The sequence below is a fragment of the Amblyraja radiata genome, chromosome 31 (assembly GCF_010909765.2).
Source record: "Amblyraja radiata isolate CabotCenter1 chromosome 31, sAmbRad1.1.pri, whole genome shotgun sequence".
Classification (NCBI taxonomy): Eukaryota; Metazoa; Chordata; class Chondrichthyes; order Rajiformes; family Rajidae; genus Amblyraja; species Amblyraja radiata.
In genome coordinates this window covers 27,069,669-27,093,894 of record NC_045986.1, presented here as the reverse complement: position 1 = coordinate 27,093,894, position 24,226 = coordinate 27,069,669, and the positions used below count along the sequence as shown (strand labels likewise).

Genomic DNA, 24,226 nt, shown 5'->3' with positions numbered 1-24,226 from the left:
GGAGGATGAAGAAACCGTAGAAAACGGAAAAATAGGTGCAGTAGGCCATTCGGCCCCTCAAGGCAGCACCGCCATTCAATATGATCATGGCCGATCATCTAAAATCAGTACCCCATTCCTGCTTTCCCCCCATAACCCTTTAACCCTAAGAGCCAAATCTAACTCTTGAAAACAGGAGGGATCTGGAGGGATGAGGAGAGGGGGGGGGGGGGGTTGGGAGGGATGAGGTGGGAGGGAGTGATGGGGGGCAGGGGAGAGGGAGGGAGATTACGCCTTGAGACCGTGGAGTTACACCCTCTTATGGAGAGGGCTGCGGGGCAGAGGGATGGGAGGAGAGGATGGGGCGGAGAAGGTGGGTGGTATGGCATGTACTTGACAGATAGAAGAGTGGATTAAGTCACGATACAGTGAAGGAGCAAAGGTCGGTGGAAAGGGATAAAGTGGTGAGATGAGGAAACAACAGGGTTATAGTGGGTGAGGAGGCTGGGAAGGTGGATTGGGGAAACCAGGGGCTAGAAAGTTAAATGGGTTGAGTGGTATTAATGCGCCTTAGGAGGAGAAGGTGTGAATGTGTCATGGTGAATAGGAAAAGGTAGAAATGTGGGATTATTTGGGGGATTGAGGAACAGGTAGGTGACTAGATAATCTCTTGTTGCAGGGCTTATTGGAGAATAAATATTACCCAAACAGGGACAGCTATTGTGCTCCTCTACAAATTCATGAAATTATTTGCATCCATTTGCAAAGGCAGATGGGTCATAAAGGTTTTAAATTAAAGGCAATGCAGCATTGAAGAATCCCCTTAGGTTATACACCCAACCTCAGCATTGATGTGGCATCCTAGCTTATGTCTTGAGCCTGTGGAATAACATCCCCTGCTTTGATAATTCAGAGGTAAGATTGCATGTATTATTGCGAAGAGGAGGTATTAAAAAGGCAATCTTTGGCAATCGGGAGATAGTCTTTTTTTTTGTGCTTCGCTCATCTGGCATCTCACCAGGAGGGAGGGACATGATAACAGTCATAGAGTGGTCCCACAAACTAGTTGAAACTGATGTTGTCACTCACAAACATACAGAAGAGGCACCATCCCAGTCTTCTGCCTCAATGACAGGACAAATTCACTAGAACAGTTGAAATAACTATAAGGGGAGGGAGCCTTGAAGGGTGGAATGGGTGGGATAGGGGTGTTGGCGCCAGACTGCTGAGCCATGAAGGGAACAAGCCTAGTCACGTTTATTGTCATTTGCACGTACGGGGAGGTTCAGGTACATAGATCAGGCTACATGGAAACGACATACAACAATAAAGAGAAAAAAACCTTAGTGCAAAACATAATTAGAAAACAAGTCCATGGTAGTGCAAGAAATGGTTCCTGGTGTACCATTAGCGAAGTAGGATTAGGGTTATGCAGGTCCTTTGTCCCTTCCCTGACAGAAGGATCTCGACCCGAAACGTCGCCAATTCCTTTTCTCCATAGATGCTGCCTCACCCGCTGAGTTACTCCAGCATTTTGTGTCTACCTTCGATTTTACCAGCATCTGCATTCTTTCTTAAACATTGGTTCAAGAACCTGATGGTTGTAGGAAAGTAACTATTCCTGAATCGGGGTTTGTAGCTCCTGTACCTACTGCCCGATGGTAGTAGCAATCAGAGAGCATGGCTCAGATAGTGAAGTTCCTTGATGATATATGCCGCATTCTTAAAGCAGCATCTCATGTAGAAGCTTTGGATGGATACAAACTTCCTGCACCAGGATTGTTCACAAAACCCAAGAGACATTTCATGCGAGAACTTTGTAACCAAACTCCGAGTAGGACAGTAAATCGACTGCTGTGATTTATAGAAGTGTGGAACAGACGTCTCAGCAAGACTACCCTGCATTTGCAACATTTTTTATTCTCCTTTTATGAAACTTGAGTTACACTTCACCAGTGGAACTGTGGTAAAGTTGACCAATCAAATGATAGATATATTTGTCATTAGTTTTGGAGATGACATATTTGCAACTGACATATCATGGACACCACCGTGGACGGCAGTAGATGAAGGGCGCCTGCAATCTTACTTCACTGTTTACAACGTGGGTTATCTGGAACCAAATACAACATTTGTATCTCCGATATGTTCTGTGATGTACAGGTGAAGAAATCGTCAGCTTCCCCCACTCTCACATAAACTGGATCTTCCAACCTTCCTCAGCTTATGTCCTCTCCTTGAAGTCACCACTGTTTCCAGCCATACCCCAGATTTCAGTTTGCGATTCTCTCCCTCCATATTCCACAAATTAAAATACCTCAATTTTTATGCTTAAATAATGAAGAAGGTTGGACTGGAAAAAGCTTCAATCACATCTATGAATCATCTAGCAAAAATTTAGCTTGCACTGGAAATGTTTTGACATGGGCAAACACTTAGTTACTGCCTGTCCCAATGGGCCTGAGGGCCTGGGAACAACTTGTGATGTGGAAGTGGGGCCATGTGAATTTTGGGCTCGGTTTTGCTTTGACTGATGCCTTCTAATGGAGCCATTTAGTTTTCAATAACCTACGATTGTCCATGTTTTATAATTGAATTCAATAAATGCATTCAGTGATTTTAAGCTGTAACCTTAAGATCACTACCTCACTGTTGTTATCAACATGTCACCATCTTATCACCTCGTTGCTCTTGAACTTTATTTCTACTAACTTCCCAGGAAACTTATAAACACCATTATAAATCTTGCATTTTGGTTTTTGAATAGTATTATCTATGTAATGTTTTGAATTGAATTAGAGTGTGTCTTACGTTGATCGAGCATTTATGCACATATAGTAAGTGTTTATCCCAGCTCTCTTTTAAAATTTTTATAGCTAGTTCTTGTTCCCAGTCTCTTCTAATACCGTCAGTTGTAGGTATTTCTATATTTAAAATAGTGTTATATAAGTATGATATTAAGTTTGCCGATTCAGCCTTTGTCTTCATTGCTTTGTCCAGTAAGTCTGGAGGCATATTATGATAGTCTTCTGTATATTTTTTCAGATAGTCACATATTTGAAAATATTTAAAATATTGACTTTTCCCTAATGTCTCACCCATTTGTGATAAATGTCAGTCTCAAGAAGCTACCATAGCGCACTCTTTTGTTTTTTGTATAAAAATCCAAAAATTCTGGAACAAAATATTTGAAATCTTCACAAAATTATTTAAAATAAAACTGATACCAAAAGCAGAATGGATTATCTTTGGAATAATGGAAGGTAGCCCTGAACTAAACGTGTTTCAAAAGAATTTATTTAATTACGGGCTAATAACGGGAAAAAAGCTTATACTCAAATTCTGAAAAAACGCTCCTATACCAACAATAAAAATGTGGATTTCAAACATGTTCGAAACATTACACCTGGAAGATATGAGACTCCTCCTCGCAGGCAAACCAGACCACTTCCAAAAGACGTGGTCTGCATTTATGGATTTACTACAAGCATAAGGTGCAACTGTAATTTTAAAAATAAATGGTGCCAGGATCTGGTAACGGGGGATGAAAAATACGGTTGGTATATCCCTTTTTGCGTAGTTTTTTATAATAGAGCGATTGTTTCTCTTTCTTTCTTTCTTTTCTAGGGTCCAAAACTCTCTTTCTAATGGGCTTTCTTTTCCCAACACTTTCTTGCACTATCACGACTCTTTCTCACTTTCCTTACTTCTTTTATTTCTATCTTTCTTAAAGCTCAAAAAATGAAGGGGTACAACAAATGTAATAAGATATATGTGGTGTGTATTACTGTAACTTATTGTACTTCTAATAAAAATAAAATTAAAAATAAATAAATAAATAAAAATGATGATGGATCTTGCATTTTATCACTATCCATTTCAAAGGTTAAGCTCTTGTCATATGGTTTTACTTTTCTGACTTGATAGTGAACTGAAGTCCTCTGCTTACTGTTCTATGCTCTATTGCAAAGTGGGGGTATCATCTGAAGTTGAAAATTTGTATGGAACCTAATTATGCCAAATGTTCAGTATAAAATGCCCAACATATTCCAGCTAGATACAGAAGTTGTCAAGTTTTCAACAAGTTCCTATTACATTCAAATAATGTAATTGGGAAGATATCAGACTGCACTCAAATTTCCACCCAATACAACTCTATCCCAAACAACACTATTTCCCAGTGATTGATCCTATTGACTTCACCCATCTATATGCAACCATCTGTAGATATCATGTGTTGTTCTGTGGTGATGTAATGTAGCCAATTGTGTTGTGTGCATAAACTTTATAGAAAAAGTGGGTATATTTATAATAGTAGCTTTTGCAATTTCATATTCAGCAAAGGACTTTCTAGAGCCAATTGAGGTGGCAGGTAATGAGTAATGTAATAATGCAAATAATCTATTTTTCATTGGAGCTATTCAAGTTCTAACATATCCTAATTGCCTACAAGGATGCTTCCATCACTTATGTCATTTGAAACTGAAAATCAGAAATATTGCTCACATCCTCTGCCCTGAGTATAAACACAAACCCATTCTTGATGTCATACGAACAGGGTGTGTGTTTCGAAGGAGTTAACAGGAATGTCCCTCATACAAAAACAAATTGGTTGGCTTGGCAGCCACCTACCCACAAAAATACAAAGCAATTAGTATTTGAGAACATGTTTCACCAAGAAAATTGCACTGTAATTCTTAGGTGTTCCATCAGAGTCAAGGACGATGTTTCCACAGTTGTCTGTACTGAGGCCAATGATGTGCCCACAGATTCTGCCACTTGTAGTTTTGGTGATGCTTGAAATGGATGTCATTGCTCCTTACTGCCCTCTTTTATTTCCTAATGGAAACACTCGAATGCCACTGTCTCCTGCTGGAAATGATCATTACCTGCATTGCCTGACACTCTGTTGGTGGTAACAATGTGACTTTTTAGTTACTGATACATGCCCTAATGCTGTTGAGGACTTTCTTAAAACAGTAAAGGAATGACTCATATGCTGAAGGAATAAAGCCCCTGTCCCACAATGCGAGTTTACCCAAGAGCTCTCCCGAGTTTAAAAAAAAATCAAACTCGTGGTGCTTCATCACGAGTATTTTTTTACTCTTGGACATTTTTCAGTGTTGAAAAAACTTCATGAGTTTCTGCGTTTCCCGAGTACCTGCCGTTAGCATTACAAGCCGCTACAAGACATCCACGAGCTCCGACGTACTCGCTACATACATTCTACGTACTTACCACGATTTTTTTTTAAACTCGGGAAAGCTCTTGGGTAAACTCGCATCGTGGGACAGGGGCTTACTCCTTCAGTATACGAGTCATTCCTTTACTGCTTTAAGACAGAATTGAATTTTGTGCAATAATCAGCAAATAACACCACTTCTCTCCTCATGGTAGAACAACAGTCAAACAACAGTGTAGCATGGTAGCCCAGTGGTAGAGTTGCTGCCTTACAGCCCCAAAGACCTGGGTTTGATCCTGACCACGGATGCTGTCTGTATGGAGTTTGAACGTTCTCCCCGTGACCTGCGTGGGTTTCCTCCCATACTGCAAAGACGTACAGGCTAATTGGCTTGGTAAATTTGTAAATTGTCCCTAGTGTGTAGAATAGTGTTAACATGCAGAGATCGCTGGTCGGCACGGACGGTCAGCTGAAGGGTCTGTTTCCGCTCTAAATAAAGAAATAAAGGGCTGCACAATAGCGCAGCTGTAGAGTTGCTGTCTTACAGCGCCAGAGACCAGAGTTCGATCCTGACTATGGGTGCTGCCTGTACGGAGTTTGTACGATCTCCCGGTGACCGTGTGGGCTTTCTCCGGTTGTTCCGGTTTCATCCCACACTCCAAAGATATGCAGATTTGTAGGTTAATTGCCTTCAGTAAAATTGTAAATTGTCCCTAGTTGATAGGATAGTGCCAGAGTATGGTATTGCTGGTCGTCACGTACTCAGTAGGCCAAAGGGCTTGTTTATGCGCTGTATCACTAAACTAAACTGATGAATCCTTGTGATATCCATTGTGGGATTATTGACGGCCATCAACCACAATCATGTTTGTGTGAAATATTATTTCAACAAGGGGAGTGTTTTCCCCTCTTGCCCAATTACTTCAGTTTTACAAAGGCTCCTCATTGCCACACATGCGCAAATTGCTGTTTTGATGTAAAAGGCAGTAATTCTCACCACACATTAAACCTTTATCCTATGTTGGACTGTGAAGAGGCCAAAAACTAAGTGGACCGGGCAAAAAACCCAATCTGTGTAACAGTGAGCAGGTTATTGATGAGGAAGCGCTGCTTGATGGCACTGTTGATTATGCAATCCATTCCTATGTTTTGGGAGATGATCTCAAAACATGATTGAGGAGGAGGGAAAAGAGTTTGAAGAGTTGCGCTATGAATCAGGAAGACTGTCAAAGCATTACTTAGAGAAGGCATACCTGGATGGTTCATCCACTAAAGTGATATATAGAACATAGAAATAAGAAAGGTGCAAACATTCCAATTAAATTAAACAATACACCCCCCCCCCCCCCCCCCCTCCCCTCCCACAACAGCAAGCAGGAGATAATTCTAACAGTATCCTTGCTTTGTTTTGTATATTTAATCATCTTTAGCAATATTATTCCTATTTGGGGAAAAAAACAGAATTGTGGAAGTGTAATTACAATGGTGTGTGAGCAGGAATCTGCGATTGCCTGTCACAATTTTTATTCATACTTCTTCAATCTTCCTGTATTACATGCTTAAAATTATCATTTTGAATGTTTGAACGTTAAAATTGAGGTGGGAACTGTTAATAATTTCATAACACCTCCAGAAAATATGATTCATTGACTTCAAAATACCTTTGGGTTATTTGTGGTAATTGGAAATCAAAGTTGGGAAGCTGCGTGATGGGGTTAAATAAGTTGATTGCAGTAAATTCCTGTGGGCCAGATAATTTATACATTGGGCTTGTAAGAGACTCTGAGATTCTGTGCAGTAACTTCCACTGAAAATAAATCATTCATCATTGATAAGGTTTTGCACAAGATGCCTACTTAGGAAAGCAACAAACTAGCAACAAAGGTAATCATACAGCACTGATTCAAAAAAGATGGTCATTTACAATTGTCCCTCATGTGTGAAAATGAATAGCTCTGACTTTTGTAACCTAAAAAGGTGTAAATGAATGCAACTTTTCTGAAAGTGGAGGTAAGAGTACACACACACACACACACACAGGTAATAATAATTTACATCATAATTTCTGCTTACTGACTTTCAAAGGGTGTCTAAAAATGTGCCACAAAATATTTGTTAGCAAAGTCTAAACCCATGGATGGAGAAGGTACATGAAACTGGTTAAGGGTCAGAAAGCAGAGACAAGTAATTAGACTGAGGGATGTAAACACCAGTGACCCCCTGAAGATCAGTGTTGGGACGACCGCTCATTTAGGGGTTGTCATATGTATCAACGATGGAACAATTAAATTCTTAGCTGCGTCAGCTTAACAGGCCAGTCAGCACAATATATGCAGGTAATAATTCAAAAAAGTATTAGTATTACTGTTATTAAGTTGCTGTAACTTAATAACTGTAATACTAGTGCAAAAAAAAAAAACGGAGTTTGGAGTGCAACCATAGACACAGTCCATAGATAGTTGTTGAGATTAATGTGTAGTGTTCAAGAGTCTGATGGTTGCTGGAAAGAATGCTGTTCTTGAACCTTTTACGGTTCCTGTACCTTCTCCCTGATAGTAGTAACAGACCACTAGATATGGATGGCAAAAGGGGCAGATGTTGCAGAACACATTTAACAGTGAGAGATGTGAAGTGTTATATTTATGTGGAAAAAATGAAGAGGGCACAATACAAACATACAATTTTAAAGGAGATGCCAGGAATATTTAAGTGTGATAGGTAGGGACTGTTGAGATTGCTGTTTAAATGCTACAAATTCCTTAGCTTTATTATGTAGAAGCAGCATATAAAATAACAAGCAAGCCCTCATAACTTTGTTTGGGCCCCGGTGGAGTATTGTATCCCATTTTGCACTCTCACATATCAGGAAATATGTCACTACTATGGAAAAGTTGTAGCTATATTATTTAATATGCAACCTGGTCATCTCCTCTTCTCCCCGCTCCCGTCGGGCAGAAGATACAAAAGCTTGAAAGCACGTACCGCCAAATTCAGGGACAGCTTCTTTCTCACTGTTATCAGACTGAACAGTCTTCCCATAAAATAGGGTGTGCTTCCAATCTATCATTTTCTTCCTTATTGTGGAACTTGGACCTTTTTCTTTGTAACTGCAATGCTATAATGCTGTACCACTATATTCTGCATTCTAGTATTTTCTCTTTGCATTACCTATTGTACTCGGGTATGGCTTGATTTTACTTACGTAAGATATGATCTTATTTGTCTAATACACAAACAAAAGGTTTTCAGTGTATCTTGGTACACGTGACAATAAGAAACCAATACTAAGAATTACAGATTACCCAAAGATTTGGGAAATAACTAGTTAATTAGAAGACTAGTTACTGCATGAACCACCATGAGTGAGGCATTCATTGGCCTTAATTTGTGTGAGCAGCTGACAGAACACAAACACTATCTCTACATTAGTGTTCCCTCTTTCTCATACTACTGCAACCCACTTTTTTTTTTAAACAGTCAGCAGCAGGTCATTCAGTCACTCACAGTCACTGTCAATCTGTCTGCTACTTGGGATCGGCTGGCTTGGATTTGACCTTTAGAACCACCATTAGATTGATTACACCTCTGAGAAAATGTGACTTTTCCGAGACTCCTTGCTCATGTGCCCTGTTCGTGTGATTATCATTTCATTTGCCTTTTATTAGAATGGGATCTGTGATGTTTGGAAAATCTGGTTTCCTTGGAGCAGAGGTTGAGTGAAGCTGTGAATGAGGTATTCCAAATCATGACAGAATAAATGATTTAAGGCAGTCGATGAAAGAAGCAGAAAATCAATGAGAAGATTTGAGGCAGAGAATAATAATGTAAAAGGTTTTGGTGTGAGAGTGTGGTCAAAGCAGATTCAGAAATAAAATTCAAAGGGGAATGGGGCTAAATTTATTGATCTTCCAAAGGATAAAATTAAAGCCAAGAGGATTGAAATGAGGTAGAAGTATGGATATCAAACTGGTTAACTCAGAAAGCAAAGAAAACAGGAATCTGCCTGAAAATCATTGTTAGTGTTACTGCTCATTTTGATACCCAAGAAGTAGAAAGAGATTGGCAGGATTAGTGGGCGAACTGCTAACCGTAGGATCAAATCAGCTAGAGGCACAGCTGCCTGCGTTGAAACAATTAGATTCAGTAAAACACAACGTGCTGGAGGAACTCAGCAGGGCAGGCAGCATCTGTGGAGGGAATGGACAGGCAATGTTTGGGTTGGAACTTTCTTCAGATGCTATACCTCCCACAGATGCTGCCTGCCCTGCTGAGTTCCTCCAGCACATTGTGTTTTGCTTAAGGTTCTAACATCTGCAGTTCCTTGAGTCTCAATTACATTCAGTGAAGTTCAAAAGGCCAGAAATGAATGAACAGCAAATTGTTAGAGGGGGAGAGGGCTGGAGTAGATTTCTGAGATTGGGAGGAGCAAGATTGAAAATATGGATGCAGAGCGAGTCTGATTCAGCTAGAAAACAGTGGCGAGGCAATGGAGAGAATATATGATCAACTGTGTTAAAGGTGACAGATCAAACAGGACAAGGAATTATTACATTTAATACAATCCCACAATTGGCAGTGTTGATTACAGTTGTTTCAGAACCGTGGTGGGACAAAACTGATTGGATAAATAATTTAAAAATTGAATTCCGTATCCGATGGACCAAAATTTGGGAGAATACAAGACATTTAGGACATTGAAAAGGAAAGGGGATTTGGAGATGGGAAGGGGGGAGCGGTTTGTGGATGGGGATGTTTCGAAGGTTTTCGAGGACAGAGAAGACGTCAGCAGAATCGTTGGGGTGTTTCCAGGAGTTTGCAGGTATGTGAAAGTGATGATTCAGCTCACCACGCCTGTATGACTCTGCCCAACCAATTCCATATCAAGACAGTAGTTCTATGATGTCAATGTAGTCCTCCAGGTGCCCAGTATTTATCGCATTTTCCCCCAAAATACCCAGGGCCTTAAGAGGTGTGCAGAGCAGAATGATCATCCCCATGCAATTGTTTTGCTGGACATTTTGTGTACAAAATTATGGGAGGATTGGATCGGGTAGATACACAGAGTCTCTTGCTCAGTGTAGGGGAATCGAGGACCAGAGGACATAGGTTCAAGGTGAAGGGGAAAAGATTCAATAGGAATCTGAGGTGTAACATTTTCACAGAAAGGGTGGTGGGTGTATGGAACAAGCTGCCGGAGGAGGTAGTTGAGGCTGGGACTATCCCATCATTGAAGAAACAGTTATTAGACAGGTGCATGTATTGGACAGGTTTGGAGGGATATGGACCAATCGCAGGCAGGTGGGATTAGTGTAGCTGGGACTTTGTCGGCCGGAGTGGGACGGTTCGGCTGAAGGGCCTGTAAGTTGTGTGCAATTCTGGATGCCCAGCTGTCATGTGGATGAAATTAATCTCTAAGGGGTGCAGAAAACATTCATGAGGGAGTTATCGCGACTAGAGGGCTTGAGTTATAAGGAAAGACTGGACAAGCTGGGATTATTTTTCCTGGATAGTTGGATTGAAAAGTATATAAAATCATGAGATGGCATCGAGAAGGTGAATGGTCAGTTCTTTTTCCAGGGTAGCAGGGTTTAAAATGAGAGGGGCGAGACAGTTATGGTTTTGATTAGGGACTGAGAGGCAACGTTTTCTACACTGAGGTTGGTGGGTATATAGAACGAGCTATAGAAGTGGATACATCTACAATATTTAAAATACACTTAGACATCTACATAGATAGTAAAGGTTTAGAGATCTGGGGAAAAAAACAGGCAAATGGGTCTAGCTCAGGTAGACATATTGGTTTGCGTGGGAGTTGGGCCAAAGGGCCTGTTTCTGTGGTGTTTAATTATGACTCTTAAAATTTGTGTGCAAGCCCCTGCAGTGATCTGTTCCTGAACCATTCCGGTCATGTTCCAACAATCATGTTCCAGCAATCCTCCATGCAAACCAAGTCTCTGAAATCTTTAAAATCACACTTTTAGTTTGTACTTTAAATTGACAATTCTTAATGATTCTACCTTAATTACCTTAAAACAAATATCAAATAGTTGCAGAATGGACAAACAAATTTACAGAAAATATTGATTTACTATTAATGGGCGATAATTCCCATGTTTGTTTCTGCAGCGGAAACAACCTCTATAATCACATACTGTATTATACTTTTTAAAAACAGGTTATGCCTTGTTGGTCCCGTTGAGAAACAGATGTAGCCTTCCACAGCTGTCAGTGAGTGGACGGTAATGCAGTGCTAACATCCCAGCCAGAAGGAAGAGATTAATTTAGTTTAGTTTAGAGATACAGCATGGAAACATGGTCTTCGGCCCACTGAGTCAGCACCGACTAGCAATCCCCGCATATTAACACAAGCTTATACATATTAGGGACAAATTACACTTATACCAAGTATACAAACACAAGCCAATTAACCTACAAGCCTGCATGTGTTTGAAGTGTGGAAGGAAACCAAAGATCTTGGAGAAAACCCACACGGTCACGGGGAGAACGTACAAACTATGGCAGACAGCACCAGTAGTCGGGATTGAACCCGGGTCTCTGGCGCTGCAAGGCAGCAACTCATGCCACCGTGCCGCGTTCCTTTGTTGCAACTCATACCAGCGCTGGGGACGGATGTTGGGTCACAGCACTTCGCCCTGATCCTGTGAGCAGGTCGCGTTGATCTGTTGACTGCTCCAAACCCACAGGGAAGACCCACTCCCTGCAACCAGTCCACCGCATCCTCGCCGCTTCATCTACTATTTGGTCACCGACCAAGCTCCTATATGCAGATCGCACAGTTGTGTTTTTACAGCATTATTTAATTGAAGCTGCAACCTGCATCTGGTGAGAATTACTTGCTGATGACACTTTGGGCTCTTCTGTCTCGTCACTGCCAAGTAGCCCTGCCTGACTCTATGCATCTGTCAACACTGGACAGCCTAATTAGACTCAGAGCATACAGCATGGAAACAGGCCCAACTTGCCAAGGTGGCCAAGTTGGCATAGGTCCCATTTGCCTGCATTTAGCCCATTCCCCCCTGAACCCTTCTTGTACATTAGTCTGTCTAAATGTCTACTGAAGTGTGAAGTTCTGATAGCGTGCAGCCAATGGAGCAAATGCTGAGAATTTTGCTTTGATGGGTTGGAGGAGGAGGTAGATTTCCTTGATAAATATCAAACTGCGACTTTCTATTGAACATTTTGGAACATAGGCACTGGCGTACTCTTTGACTATATGCAAATGTGTTAATCGTTTAGCTTCATAACTGATAATCTTGCTCTAGGATTGTTTTGAGCAAAGGTCAACCATGGATATGATAGGGACACCTTCTCCATATTTACTTTCCTCAGCATTGTATGCTTCCATATGTTCCTTAGCGTTAACTGAATATTCATAGCTTACATTTTTTAAATTAAATACATTACTAAATGTCTGTCACCCCAATTTTCACTTTCTTCTCCATTTTCCAAACCACTACTTCACAACCCATGAGAAAAAAATGTTCCAAGCTGCAATCTCTTGAATTGTACTCAAAATCTAAAGGAATTAACACACAACCATTCCAGAAGCAAAATAATGCAGATGCTAGTAATCTGAAATTTAAAACAAAATGTCAGAAATGCACAGCTGATCAGGCAGCATCTTTGGCAAGAGGTTAGGTTAAAATCATGACCTTTCCCTGAGCTTTTTCTATCATCTAATTGTGCAGGAGGGCATTTGTGTGCCCACCTTTGTGTGGCGTCTGTGAAAGATCTATCCAATTAGTTCCACTTCCCACTCTTTCTCCTTAGCCCTGCACGATTTTGTAAGGTTTCTAACATAATTGTTTAACATGACACTTTCTGAAAGTGCATTCAACTCCATTGTATTTAAAAATGTTTTAAAACAAGAATTCTTTATCCACACCCTTGAGTTTCTTTTCACTGAAAATATACTTGCATTTCTCTTTTATTTTCTCACAAAATATTTTACCTTCTTACACTGGATTTGTTTGCTGTCCATCATTTCTGTTAACCTGTCATTTTCATTTTTTTGCTTGAATTACTGTATAATAATCCCAAACTGATTTAATGTTTAAGATAACATGGTGTCTCTTGATCGCCAGACTGTAAAATTGACAGCAAGGTTATCCTGCTCACTTCATTGAGATTTCAGAAGGCATTTGAAGAATCTCAAGAATGCAAAGAACACAACATTTCAGTTGGGGGAATGCTTTGCTGTCTGTCTTAAATGTCATCTGGGAGGAGATCCTCAATGTTACCAAGTTCCCTGGCCATGGGGTTTAACAAATTGCAGAAGCCTGCTTTCAGATTTCAATCAATTGTCACTTGTAGCCTGGACTTGGGGAATACATTCTGTTGGCAGAAGTCTCAGAACCTTTGGTGATCTGGAGTAGATGGGCTGATGTAATCATGTTATCTTTTTGTGATATTTGATAAAAAGGAAACAGGAAATTGGATTGTTATGGCATTATTTAATTGCACTCTGTGCTTTAAAAAGGATTAATGGTATTCGGCGGGAATTTTTGCCATTCCTGTGCCATATGGTAACCGCCTGTCTTGTTCGTTGAACATAAAGATTAAATTCTGGATATCCTCAGAAACCACGAGTCCATAACAGAGGCTACAGATTTCCAATGAAGATAAGAATCATTGGAGAAAGTTGTCCATTATGCCGAGTGGAAGTGGGTCTATTTATGTATCATCTCATGTTTCTGAAAGCAATGGAGGGCTAACAGCAAAAAATGAAGCCACCCTCTAAACTCACGCATCAAAAACAAGTTAACACATCCATCGGCAATTATTTGAAAGGTTAGACTGCTAAGCTTATGATTAAGACATGTTGTGCAATCAAAAATACCTTTCGTGCAAGGAGGGGAACCACACCTTTCATGTTTTACTTAAGATGCAATTGGGTGTGGAACAATTCTTCATTAATTAAATTGCTGCAAGGCTACAAGTAACATTGAAAAGTCAATAATTTTTACTTAAAATGTAATTGTTTCCTTATAATCACAAGGACATGTCTAAACAGTTTCTAGTGCAAGTGCAACTGAAGTTTTACCTTCAATGTAAATTCCATAAATTACAGGCTTTACAATCACAAACGGCGGATTGAGGAGCACTTCCAAAACAACTCTGACCATAGGCGCATGTGGCAAGGAATCAAATCCCTTGCCGATTACCAGAAAATTAACACCCCTCCCCCAGACAACGCCACCCTTCCTGACGAGCTAAACCATTTCTATGCTCGCTTTGACCGGGACAACAAAACCCCAGCCATCAAAGTTGCTCCACCCCCGAATGAACAACCCCTCAGTCTCTCCACCTCTGCTGTACAAGATGCACCGAGAAAGGTGAATGAGCACAAAGCTGCCGGCCCCGATGGCATCCCTGGCCGGGTGCTTAGGGCATGTGCTGGACAACTATCCCCAGTCTTCACCGACATTTTCAATCTCTCACTGGCCCAGGGTGTTGTCCCCACTTGCCTCAAGACATCAACCATCGTGCCAGTGCCCAAACAGTCAGCCACAGGGAGTCTCAACGATTTCCGCCCAGTGGCACTCACCCCTGTCATTGCTAAGTGCTTTGAGCGGCTGATCTTGGCTCACCTCAAAGCCAGCCTCCCCCCCACTGGACCCCCATCAGTTTGCCTACCGGGCCAACAGGTCTACAGAGGACGCCATATCGGCGGCTCTACACTCTGCCCTGACCCACCTGGACAACAACTCCTACATCAGGTTGCTGTTCATTGATTTCAGCTCTGCCTTTAACACTGTCATCCCCGCCAGCTTGATCACCAAACTCAGCGGACTTGGCATCTCCACCTCCCTCTGCAACTGGACACTGGATTTCCTCACCAACAGACCACAGTCTGTTAGGGTCAACAACCTCACCTCCTCCACTATAACACAGGGCTGTGTGCTCAGCCTCTCCTCTACTCCCTCTTCACCCACGACTGCATCCCTAAGTACGGATCCAACGCCATCATTAAGTTTGCTGACAACACCACGGCGGTAGGACTGATCAGTGACAACGATGAGTCAGCCTACAGAGAGGAGGTCCAGCACCTGACAACCTGGTGTGCCAACAATAACCTCGTCCTCAACTCCAAGAAGACGAAGAAAATTATTGTCGACTTCAGGAAGGTCAGAGGAGGCAGTCATACCCCCATCCATATAAACGGGACTGAGGTGGAGCGCGTCTCCAGCTACAAATTCCTCGGGGTACATATCTCGAAGGATTTGTCCTGGTCCCTCAACACCTCCAAGCTGATCAAAAAGGCACAGCAGCGCCTTTACTTCCTGAGGAGGCTCAAGAAAGCACACCTGTCCCCCCAGATACTGACCAACTTCTACCGCTGTACCATCGAGAGCATCCTGACCACCTGCTTCACGGTATGGTACAGCAGCTGCACTGTTGCGGACAGGAAGGCACTACAACGGGTGGTGAAAACCGCGCAGCACATCATCGGTGTCCCGCTCCCTGCCATGGATGCCCTCCACCGAAAACGGTGTCTGAGACGGGCTGGGAAGATCATTAAAGACCCCTCCCACCCCAACCATGGACTGTTTGCCCTCCTCCCATCAGGGAGGCGGTACAGGAGCCTCAGGTCTCGTACCAGTAGGATGAGGAACAGCTTCTACAATTATACCATCACATTGCTGAACTCGGAGTCCCGCCGATAGATTTCTCCGTCCCCATTGTTTAATTATTCTGTATTTTTGATTATTCTGTATCTTCTTTTTTTAAAATTTCTATATGCACTACTACGGACTGACGCAAAACTGCATTTCGTTGTACCCATACTCAGTATTTGTGCAATGACATTAAAGTTGAATTGAATTGAATTGAATTGAATCTTTGACTCCAGCTACCTGAGTGCCACCCACACTCTCTCAAACACACATGAACTTTCATGGGTCAGAAAGGGAGGAGAATAATGGCAATAGCATCGGTGGCGTAGTGCAGTAAATGTGGCTGTCAGAGTGAGGAAGAAGGGCACGCATGGTAGTCTGCCTCTGGAGTGTTTTTGGGGAAGCAGCCCAACCTGCTCCGTGAAATTTAATAGTTCAGGCAGCATCGCTGGAGAGAAGGAATGGGTAATGTTTTGGGTCCAGACCCTTCTCCAGTCTCGACCCGAAACATCACCCAATCCTTCTCTCTAGAGATGCTGCCTGACTCGTTGAGTTACTCCAGCATTTTTGTGTCCACCTTCGATTTAAACCAGCATCTGCAGTTCATTACTACACACTGTGAAACTTCCAGGGCTGGGTTGGACAAATATCATTTTCCCGAGCTCTGGGGAGAAGAAAATAAATCTGCAGTTTCAAAGCGCAGCATGTCTCTGACGGGGGTGGGGGGTCACAGGAGAATTTTAAAAGTTGGTTACTACTTACCCATCTGTCTGCAGATTGCAAGATTTTTTTTATTATCGGTGAATCTGGTTAATGTGGGTCACCGGAAAAATGTTTGAAAGCCATGGTCTTGGACAATCAGAGCCAAGTGCCGCCCATTCATTCCTCAGTTCATCAAACAATAAGAGCCTCAAGACGATTATTAGCACTATTATATATTTTCGGAAGCTATTCATCTAGCTTAACTTGTTTCAGAAATGATGACACCTACGTTTGCAAATTAACACAAATTATATTTTCCACCATTTTGACTCATCTACAATTCCTTTACAATATTTTTTAAAGTTCGTCATAAATTTAGGTAGGGCATTAAGTATACCATTCCAAAAATGCCTCATTAAAGATTATATCTTGCCTTCCTTTTACGATTTGTCTGCATAGCAGACATCAATCATAGGGCTTTCTCAGCAGTAAAATTTGATAGTATTTAGAAAGTGATTGAACTCCACCTCATTGTTACCAAAAGAAAATATTCACAACAGGTTTATGTACAATCTCCACCCTTCCAAAGACTCACATTGAAAATTACATCTGTCAAAAAAACTTCAATAACCATTCAGGTTAAGGGCAGTTTTGTATTTGCCGGTAGTGTTTTAAATATATCATTATTTCAGAAAGAAACAGCTGTGTTTGCTTTTTAATAAAATAGCTGAAAAGCTTATTGGGTCATGAATTGTTATTCTTTTTGCTGCAAGATTATTTTTATGTCACAAATTTAGGAATGTGCCATTGAGAGAGGTGGGCAATGGCCCATAGAACAAATAACTCAATATTATGGGATAATCCACTTTGCAAAAATATTTAGTGGAAGGGGTCTGTCTTCTAGCATCAGGATTGAATTTATGATTTCACGTGTAAATAGTTCTAATTTACAGGGAAAATCTAGACAAATAATTTACCATCTGTGCTGCACGTGTTGGCATTGATGACAATGCCCAGATCAGACTTGCAATAATGTGAGCACCATAAACACCCTGCACCAGAGAGCCAATAGTTCCTGCAGTGTAATGAAACGCTGCCATAAATTAACTCGGCAACAGATGTTGGTCTCATCAGATCAAAGTCCAGCATTTGAAGTGCAGGATAGAAAGAGATGTCCAGCAATTAATTATCGTTGAGATTAGATCATGATGTCGTCTCCTAAAGATGGGTGAAACCCATTCTTACTGCCAGTAAATTTAAAGACAATTTAAACCAGGTTGTATCAATGAAGAGAGAAACAGTTAACATTTCAGGTTAATCACCTCTAATCATTATTAAACATGTGTTTGTTTAGCATCTTTATCCTCTGCCAGAGCTAAAGCATGGATTCATTCAACAATCTGCATCTTCACTTCTGAATATTTCAAATGTCACACTAACCCAGGCAGATTTATTTGTCGTTAGTGAATCTGTCCTCTTGCGTAAGTTTAATGAAGGTTGTATCACAACACTTAATGTTCATATTCAGATACTTGCATTTCAATTTTTCCTTGTGAAAATCAACGTTGCCATTTCCCATGCAATTTACAAGTAATTCAATAGCAAACTTAACATGAGGAGAGCTGGACAAGAGGGCAGTCTGTTTCAACATTAAATCAATCATAGATTGACATCAAAAAGGAGAATCATGATTTAATTTTATTGGATGTAATAATGAACCAGACTTTTAGCATAACATTTAAATAAGTGGTTTGTTACAGTGAAGTACTGGATACAACAACAAAACAGGAATTTAAACTAATTGTACATCATGCATTCACTCAGGTTAAATGAGTATTCCTTTGTACATGTATGTTAAAATCTTAAACTCAGAATGCTCACACAGAAAAAGCAATTAACGAAATAAGCATCGCTGAAGAACTGAGCCTAAAATTAATTTCAATTGTTTTGAAGGAGTAAAAATGCAAACACAGTATATCTAAAAGTATAGTTAAATATTTGCTTTGTTTCTGAGCAGATGAACTTGGAACATTTTAGGGAATAGAGTTAAGAAGGTCTTTCAGGAAGTTGTCAGGATCTTCAATTTCTGTTAAGAGACCTGAAGAAAGTGAACACAATATAAATGTTTGATTAAGTGGCCACCATGGGATTTGCCAAGTGAAAAACACCGCTATATCTAAACAACATTTAAGGGTGGTAATTTGGGTGTACAAAAACAAGTATCCCGAGAACCAAGACAGAAATAGCCAGATCTTTCAATTAATTGTTTTAGAGATGCATTGGATACCTACAATACAATTTCATCCAGTCTCATTCTGACAGGAATGGGAATCTTAAAGTAAAATTAAGATTCATATATTTAACTCTATGAAGTCCATAATCCATTGGAATAATACACTATTGTTGATCTCTTGTTGTGAAGACATATTTCATGATAGATATCAGACATTAATCATAGTTTGCATTAGTCTTATGTTGAAGTGGAGGAAATAAATAAATGCAAATTCAAAATCAAATAAATCCAATTTTTTTCTGAATACTAACCTGCAGCGTCGAGGAATTCAGCAAAGGATTCAGCAGTCATGAATTCATCTTGGAAAGTTTTGAGCGATCTGTCTGTTGTCTCGTAAATCGGCATATCGTTGTGTCGAATATATTCGGCAAGAGAGTAGGACCAGCCACCCTCCGTGTTACTTGTTGGAACCTTCTGTTGCGGTAAAATATAAATTGATTAAAAAAAACAACTTTACAATTAAATATAAATGTTATCAATGTTACTTATTTATAATGACGCAGAACACACAAAGTTTACAATTTCATAGAGAAACAAAAATCAGGTATCAATAAATGTTCGATATATTTTGACTAGGAGTTATAATCCCATCAAGAAATATTCATCCCACCTTCTATTGTTTCACTCAGATGGCATGAACTGGATTTCCAATTTTGAACTAATTTTATTTTCATTACAGAAAGTTATAAAAATCTTATTTTGTTAATTATTAACTCATTATTCCTGGAAAATAGGTAATTGTTAAAGTTCCATCAAATTCAGCTCCATGCAGAACAGTTCAGGCCAACGTGTCTGGTGCCTGCACAAACAAGTGTCATACCTTGAAAATGCCATAAATCAGGTCCACTAATCCCCAGCAGAGCAGAGCAGGCCGGTACACAGAGTATTCCTTCACAGACTTGTCTGACAATCTGAAAACAGGATATTTACTTAATACAAGATCATTTGCAAAGTTCCAATAAATTTTTGTGCTAGAGGGAAGAGTAGAGTGAACGACAATATGAAGTATCCCCTAATCTTTGGAAACAATTTAATATACATAGAAGAATTATGTGAGACTTTAAAACAGCCTTAGCCCTAAAAAATCTTTCCACAGATACTACCTGACCTGCTAAGTGCTTCCAACATTGTTTTAATTTAACATTTCTAGCAAGCCATTTTTTGATTTCAAAATCTTTAAAAATCACCGGTTCAACTTATTACCTGGACCTGTGAAAGTATAGATCAAATAAAAGTAAATATTTAAAACACAATTCAGTGCAATGCTGGAAGTTAAAGGGATCTGGATATGGTGAAGAAGCTCCAAAGGATCAAGGCTTTTTCCTTGTTCTTGCACAGGATTGAAATGCATTCTCAAATCGCACCTTTCCACTTTGATGAGATCCGCGATAAAATAATTGTTGATCATAAAAGCACAAACTTTAGTGACTATATTGGTTCTCTTACTTGGTGGAGCCACTTGGTGATGCTTTCCTTGCTTGGGCAGTGACGATGAGACGTTTGAGAAAATCAACACGAATAGTTTTCCATTTCTCAGGTGGAAAAACATGCAGTGCCAAGACTGTGAAATAGTGCACTCCATCCACCTCGTAAGCACTTTCAACCCATTTCTCCTTTGGCTGTTCCAAAAAACTTTGTAGATTCTTTTCTTCTCGGGATGTGGCCCGTGTCCTGTGATTTAATTGTCCAATGTCAATATACATCATTACAAAATGGTGGCAATTCAATGGAGGTTTTGCTGTACTTACGTATTAAGAACGTAGAGAACTGTGTGCATTATGTAAGGGACTAGATGGATGTTGCTCTCTCTGCCCCCTCCACCAGTATCAACACTAAATGACTGTTCCATTGCAAAACGCAGGAAGAGTAGTTTAATATCATGAACATTAAGCTGGTAGGTGGGTTCACGCTGGCCTGTGCACTCTTGTAAGTATGTGTTGTGTCTGGAATCAGAAACAAGGTCATTAAAATTTAGTACACCATACAGAAATTTATTTGCCACGTCAAACACCTTAATTAATTTGAGGTGGTTATAGCACAGAAGCAAGTCACTGGACTTTTTAATGAGCTTCAAGTCTTCGTCAAGATAAGGTTTCTTGCAGAGTATCCCACTTTGCTGTGTGAACTTAAACCTGTTATTTCTGTGTGTGTGTGTGTGTGTGTGTGTGTGTGTGTGTGTGTGTGTGTGTGTGTGTGTATAAAAAAGTTATCCTGTTAAAAGCTATTTTTTAATGTAATTTAAATTTTTTCTGCATATTTTTTGAAAACAAATAATTTGCATTTGTTCTAAATAGAACTGCATATGTTATTCGTCTTTCAAGCTTTTATGAATTCCTGCATTTTTTCATAAGCTTCATCACAATAGACAATAGGTGCAAGAGTAGGCCATTCAGCCCTTCGAGCCAGCACCGCCATTCAATGTGATCATGGCTGATCATCCACAATCTGTACCCCTTTCCTGCCTTCTCCCCATATCCACTGACTCTGCTATCACCATTTTCCAACGTGACATACTCTTTCCTTTGATTTCTAATTTTAATCACACTCCCATCTAATTCCAGAAAATATTTCACATTGAAGACCCTCATAGTCTTACCTTGCCAAACACGTAGCAAATGCCGATTCTGGCACATGTGGACCCCACACAGGCAGCAATCCATTACACTTGGTGTTTGCATTCTGTAACGCAGCACTCTCCCACTCCTCACGCCCTCGTGCCAACCTGTGGAAATTAATTCATAAAAATCTACATGATCAATATTCATCATAAATTACTAAAATCATTTTTACTGAGATAGAAAATCCCACCAGTGAATGCAAAAAATGTACCCATTACACTGTGATAATTGTAAAAAAATCATTTTAAAAAGTGGAATCAGTGGTTTAATTACTAGTCCTCCGAAAACTGGTTTCAGGAGTTTGCACTCACAATTAATTTTGAGTTATTTTTCCCAGGGAACAAATAAACAATGTCTTTAAAGGAGCCACCTAATTGCAAAAGATTCGCAGGCCAGATTCCATTCCACCTATGTAACATGGGAACCTATTTCCCAATTAAATATAAAACCACATAATTATAGCCAGAACCTTTCATAAGACAGAACAATATTTCTTCCAGACATTAGTAAATATAGCTTTACCAATGATTATAAAACAGAATCTGAATATTTATGAGAAGACCCTTTTTCATCGTTAATTGCGTGGCTGATTTCTGTATATTGATCATCAATTTATTTGCTTATTAATTTGAACAGGAGGAACAGGAACCTCCCTGTCATTTAGTCAAGTATTTGCTGTGCTTAGCAGATCTAGATGCTGGAACACAAAATACTAGATTAAGATTGTTTAAGTCACTGCATGAAGGCCGCAGCCGCTGCTCATTCTACCAGGTTCCTTCCTCTGGAGCTTGGAAAAAATTATCCACTCTCCTTGAATATTTTAATGGATTTTACTTCCAATATTGCCAGACCACCCACAAACTCTGAATTAAGATCCCAATCTTTCGTTTGCATCTCTCTCCAGTTGCCAACTCACTTCTCATTGGAGGCAGATTTACAAAATGTACATCATAACCTTTCTTAGTTTGAAGAGTGAAAAAGTGTCGCTCTTACCTGACTGCAGCAAGATGACAATCATAGTGGACAATATTAAAATGTGAGACTGTACTATATCCTTGTTGTTTCCGTGGTTTGTTCTCAAACTCTTCATTTGCAACACGCTTTGTGAAGGTGTAAATCCCCAACACCTTGGTTGGCTATAATGGACATAAAGAACCATGATTGTGATTGCAGAACAGGGCCACCGCACTGACACTATACTGCAGATACGCATTTCTCAGCAAAGCTGACTTACCTGAAATTTATAACCTTCACGGCAAATGCAACAGGTTAAACCTGGTTCCTCAATCAGTTCTTCCATCTGCTTCAGTAGTGTTGTTGTGGTGACCACCTGACCTTTTTCATTGGTCTGTTGGGCAAGAAACAAATCCATGAGAATGATCAGGGTTATAAGGTATGTAAAAGCTTTGCAATATAATTTCACTTGCTCAACTTGGGGCATATATCCATAGACCTAACCATCTGCACCAATCTGGGGGGGGGGGTCTTGGCAACGTGTGAATCATATCAAGGCAAATAAACGTTGTTTTCTCACATGAAATGGACCATAGAGTCGTTAATAGTTGCTGTCCAGTTTTTCCAGTAATCCAATGTACTCATGTTTAGAGGTACAGCATGGAAACAGGCCCTGTGGTTCACCAAGACCACTCTGATCACCTGTTCACACTAATTCTATATCATCCCACTTTCATATCTATCCCCGACGCACTCGAGGCAAATATTTTTACAGAGGCCAATTAACCTACAAACTCACTTCGAACTGTTTCAATCATCAGTTTTCCTATGAAAAGACTTAAATCAAATCATCAGCTTCTATTTTGCAAGTCAGAGTGATTGAAATTATGGAATTCACTCCCACTTGAATTTAACTGGCACCAATCTCACCAGCTATAAATCACAATTTGATACATTTCAGACGACGTTCTGTAATGGGGTCATTGTGCCAACACGAAAGGTGCTGTGAGCTGGAACACTTGGAACTATAGGGCAATGTCGTTTAGTAATTATCTGCTGTGCTGGTCAGGAACATATAATGGAGTACGACTGCACAGATGACAACAATTTGGCTTTAAGGGAACTCAAAGGTTCAAATAATTGCTCACTAGCGGAGAACTTGAATTTTGCACATGCAGTTCAGCATATGTAAAATTAGATTGATTTGCTTAATGACAGCATGTTTTCGTATTCATTTGATAGATTACCAATTTAAAATTGCACCAAAGTTGAAAGTTTAAAACTTGCCCAAGGTTGTCCACTTAAAAAACAAACTGCTAAAGACCCACATCATTTTGCTTGAACGAGTTTGAATAAGTATTAGAAACGTTAACTAATACGAAGTACTGGACAACTTCATGGATCCACAGTGAAATCAACAAAGGTTACAGCTTGGAAGGAGAGCATTTGGCCCCTTCGGTCTGTGCTAAGTCTATCCCACGGGGCAAATAGTGGTTACCTGAGAAATGATGTGTCGTGTGCCAGAGGACTGGAGAGTGAACACTGTTAAAATCTATTTAACCAGCTAACTACAACTCAGTTCCACTATTGGAGGGGACATACTACAATTTAAAGAAATTGCTAACTTTTCAGAAAATGAGGCAATTTCAGAAAGCAGAATCATGTCTGACAAGGGCGGCAGTGGCGAGGCTGGTGGAGCTGCTGCTGATAAGAGTTGGTAGAGCTCACAGCGCCAGAAACCCAGGTTTGATCCTGCCCTCAGGTGCTGTCTGTGGAGTTTGTACATCATCCCTGAGACCGTGTGGGTTTCCTCACACTTCCCCAAATGTGTGGGATTGTAGGCTAATCGGCCTCTACAAAT

At 40.3% G+C, this 24,226-nt stretch overlaps 1 protein-coding gene across 6 annotated transcripts in view; it reads right to left on the bottom strand.

Annotated features, from left to right (window-relative positions):
* Positions 1–18,177: 18,177 nt before the first annotated feature.
* The window catches only part of ubr4 (ubiquitin protein ligase E3 component n-recognin 4), a 139,791-nt gene continuing 133,742 nt past the window's right edge, over positions 18,178–24,226 (bottom strand). For 5 of the 6 annotated variants that reach the window (XM_033048267.1, XM_033048266.1, XM_033048269.1 and 2 more), the window contains 8 exons: positions 22,646–22,759; positions 22,405–22,547; positions 21,390–21,515; positions 20,542–20,736; positions 20,240–20,464; positions 19,614–19,704; positions 19,045–19,207; positions 18,189–18,598 (listed from right to left, as the gene is read on the bottom strand). In XM_033048267.1, coding sequence (XP_032904158.1) covers positions 18,534–18,598; positions 19,045–19,207; positions 19,614–19,704; positions 20,240–20,464; positions 20,542–20,736; positions 21,390–21,515; positions 22,405–22,547; positions 22,646–22,759 — 1,122 coding nt within the window. In that variant the 3' untranslated portion in view covers positions 18,189–18,533. Of the gene's footprint in view, positions 18,599–19,044; positions 19,208–19,613; positions 19,705–20,239; positions 20,465–20,541; positions 20,737–21,389; positions 21,516–22,404; positions 22,548–22,645; positions 22,760–24,226 lie in introns of all 6 variants that reach the window. The other variant, XM_033048265.1, reaches the window with a different exon arrangement.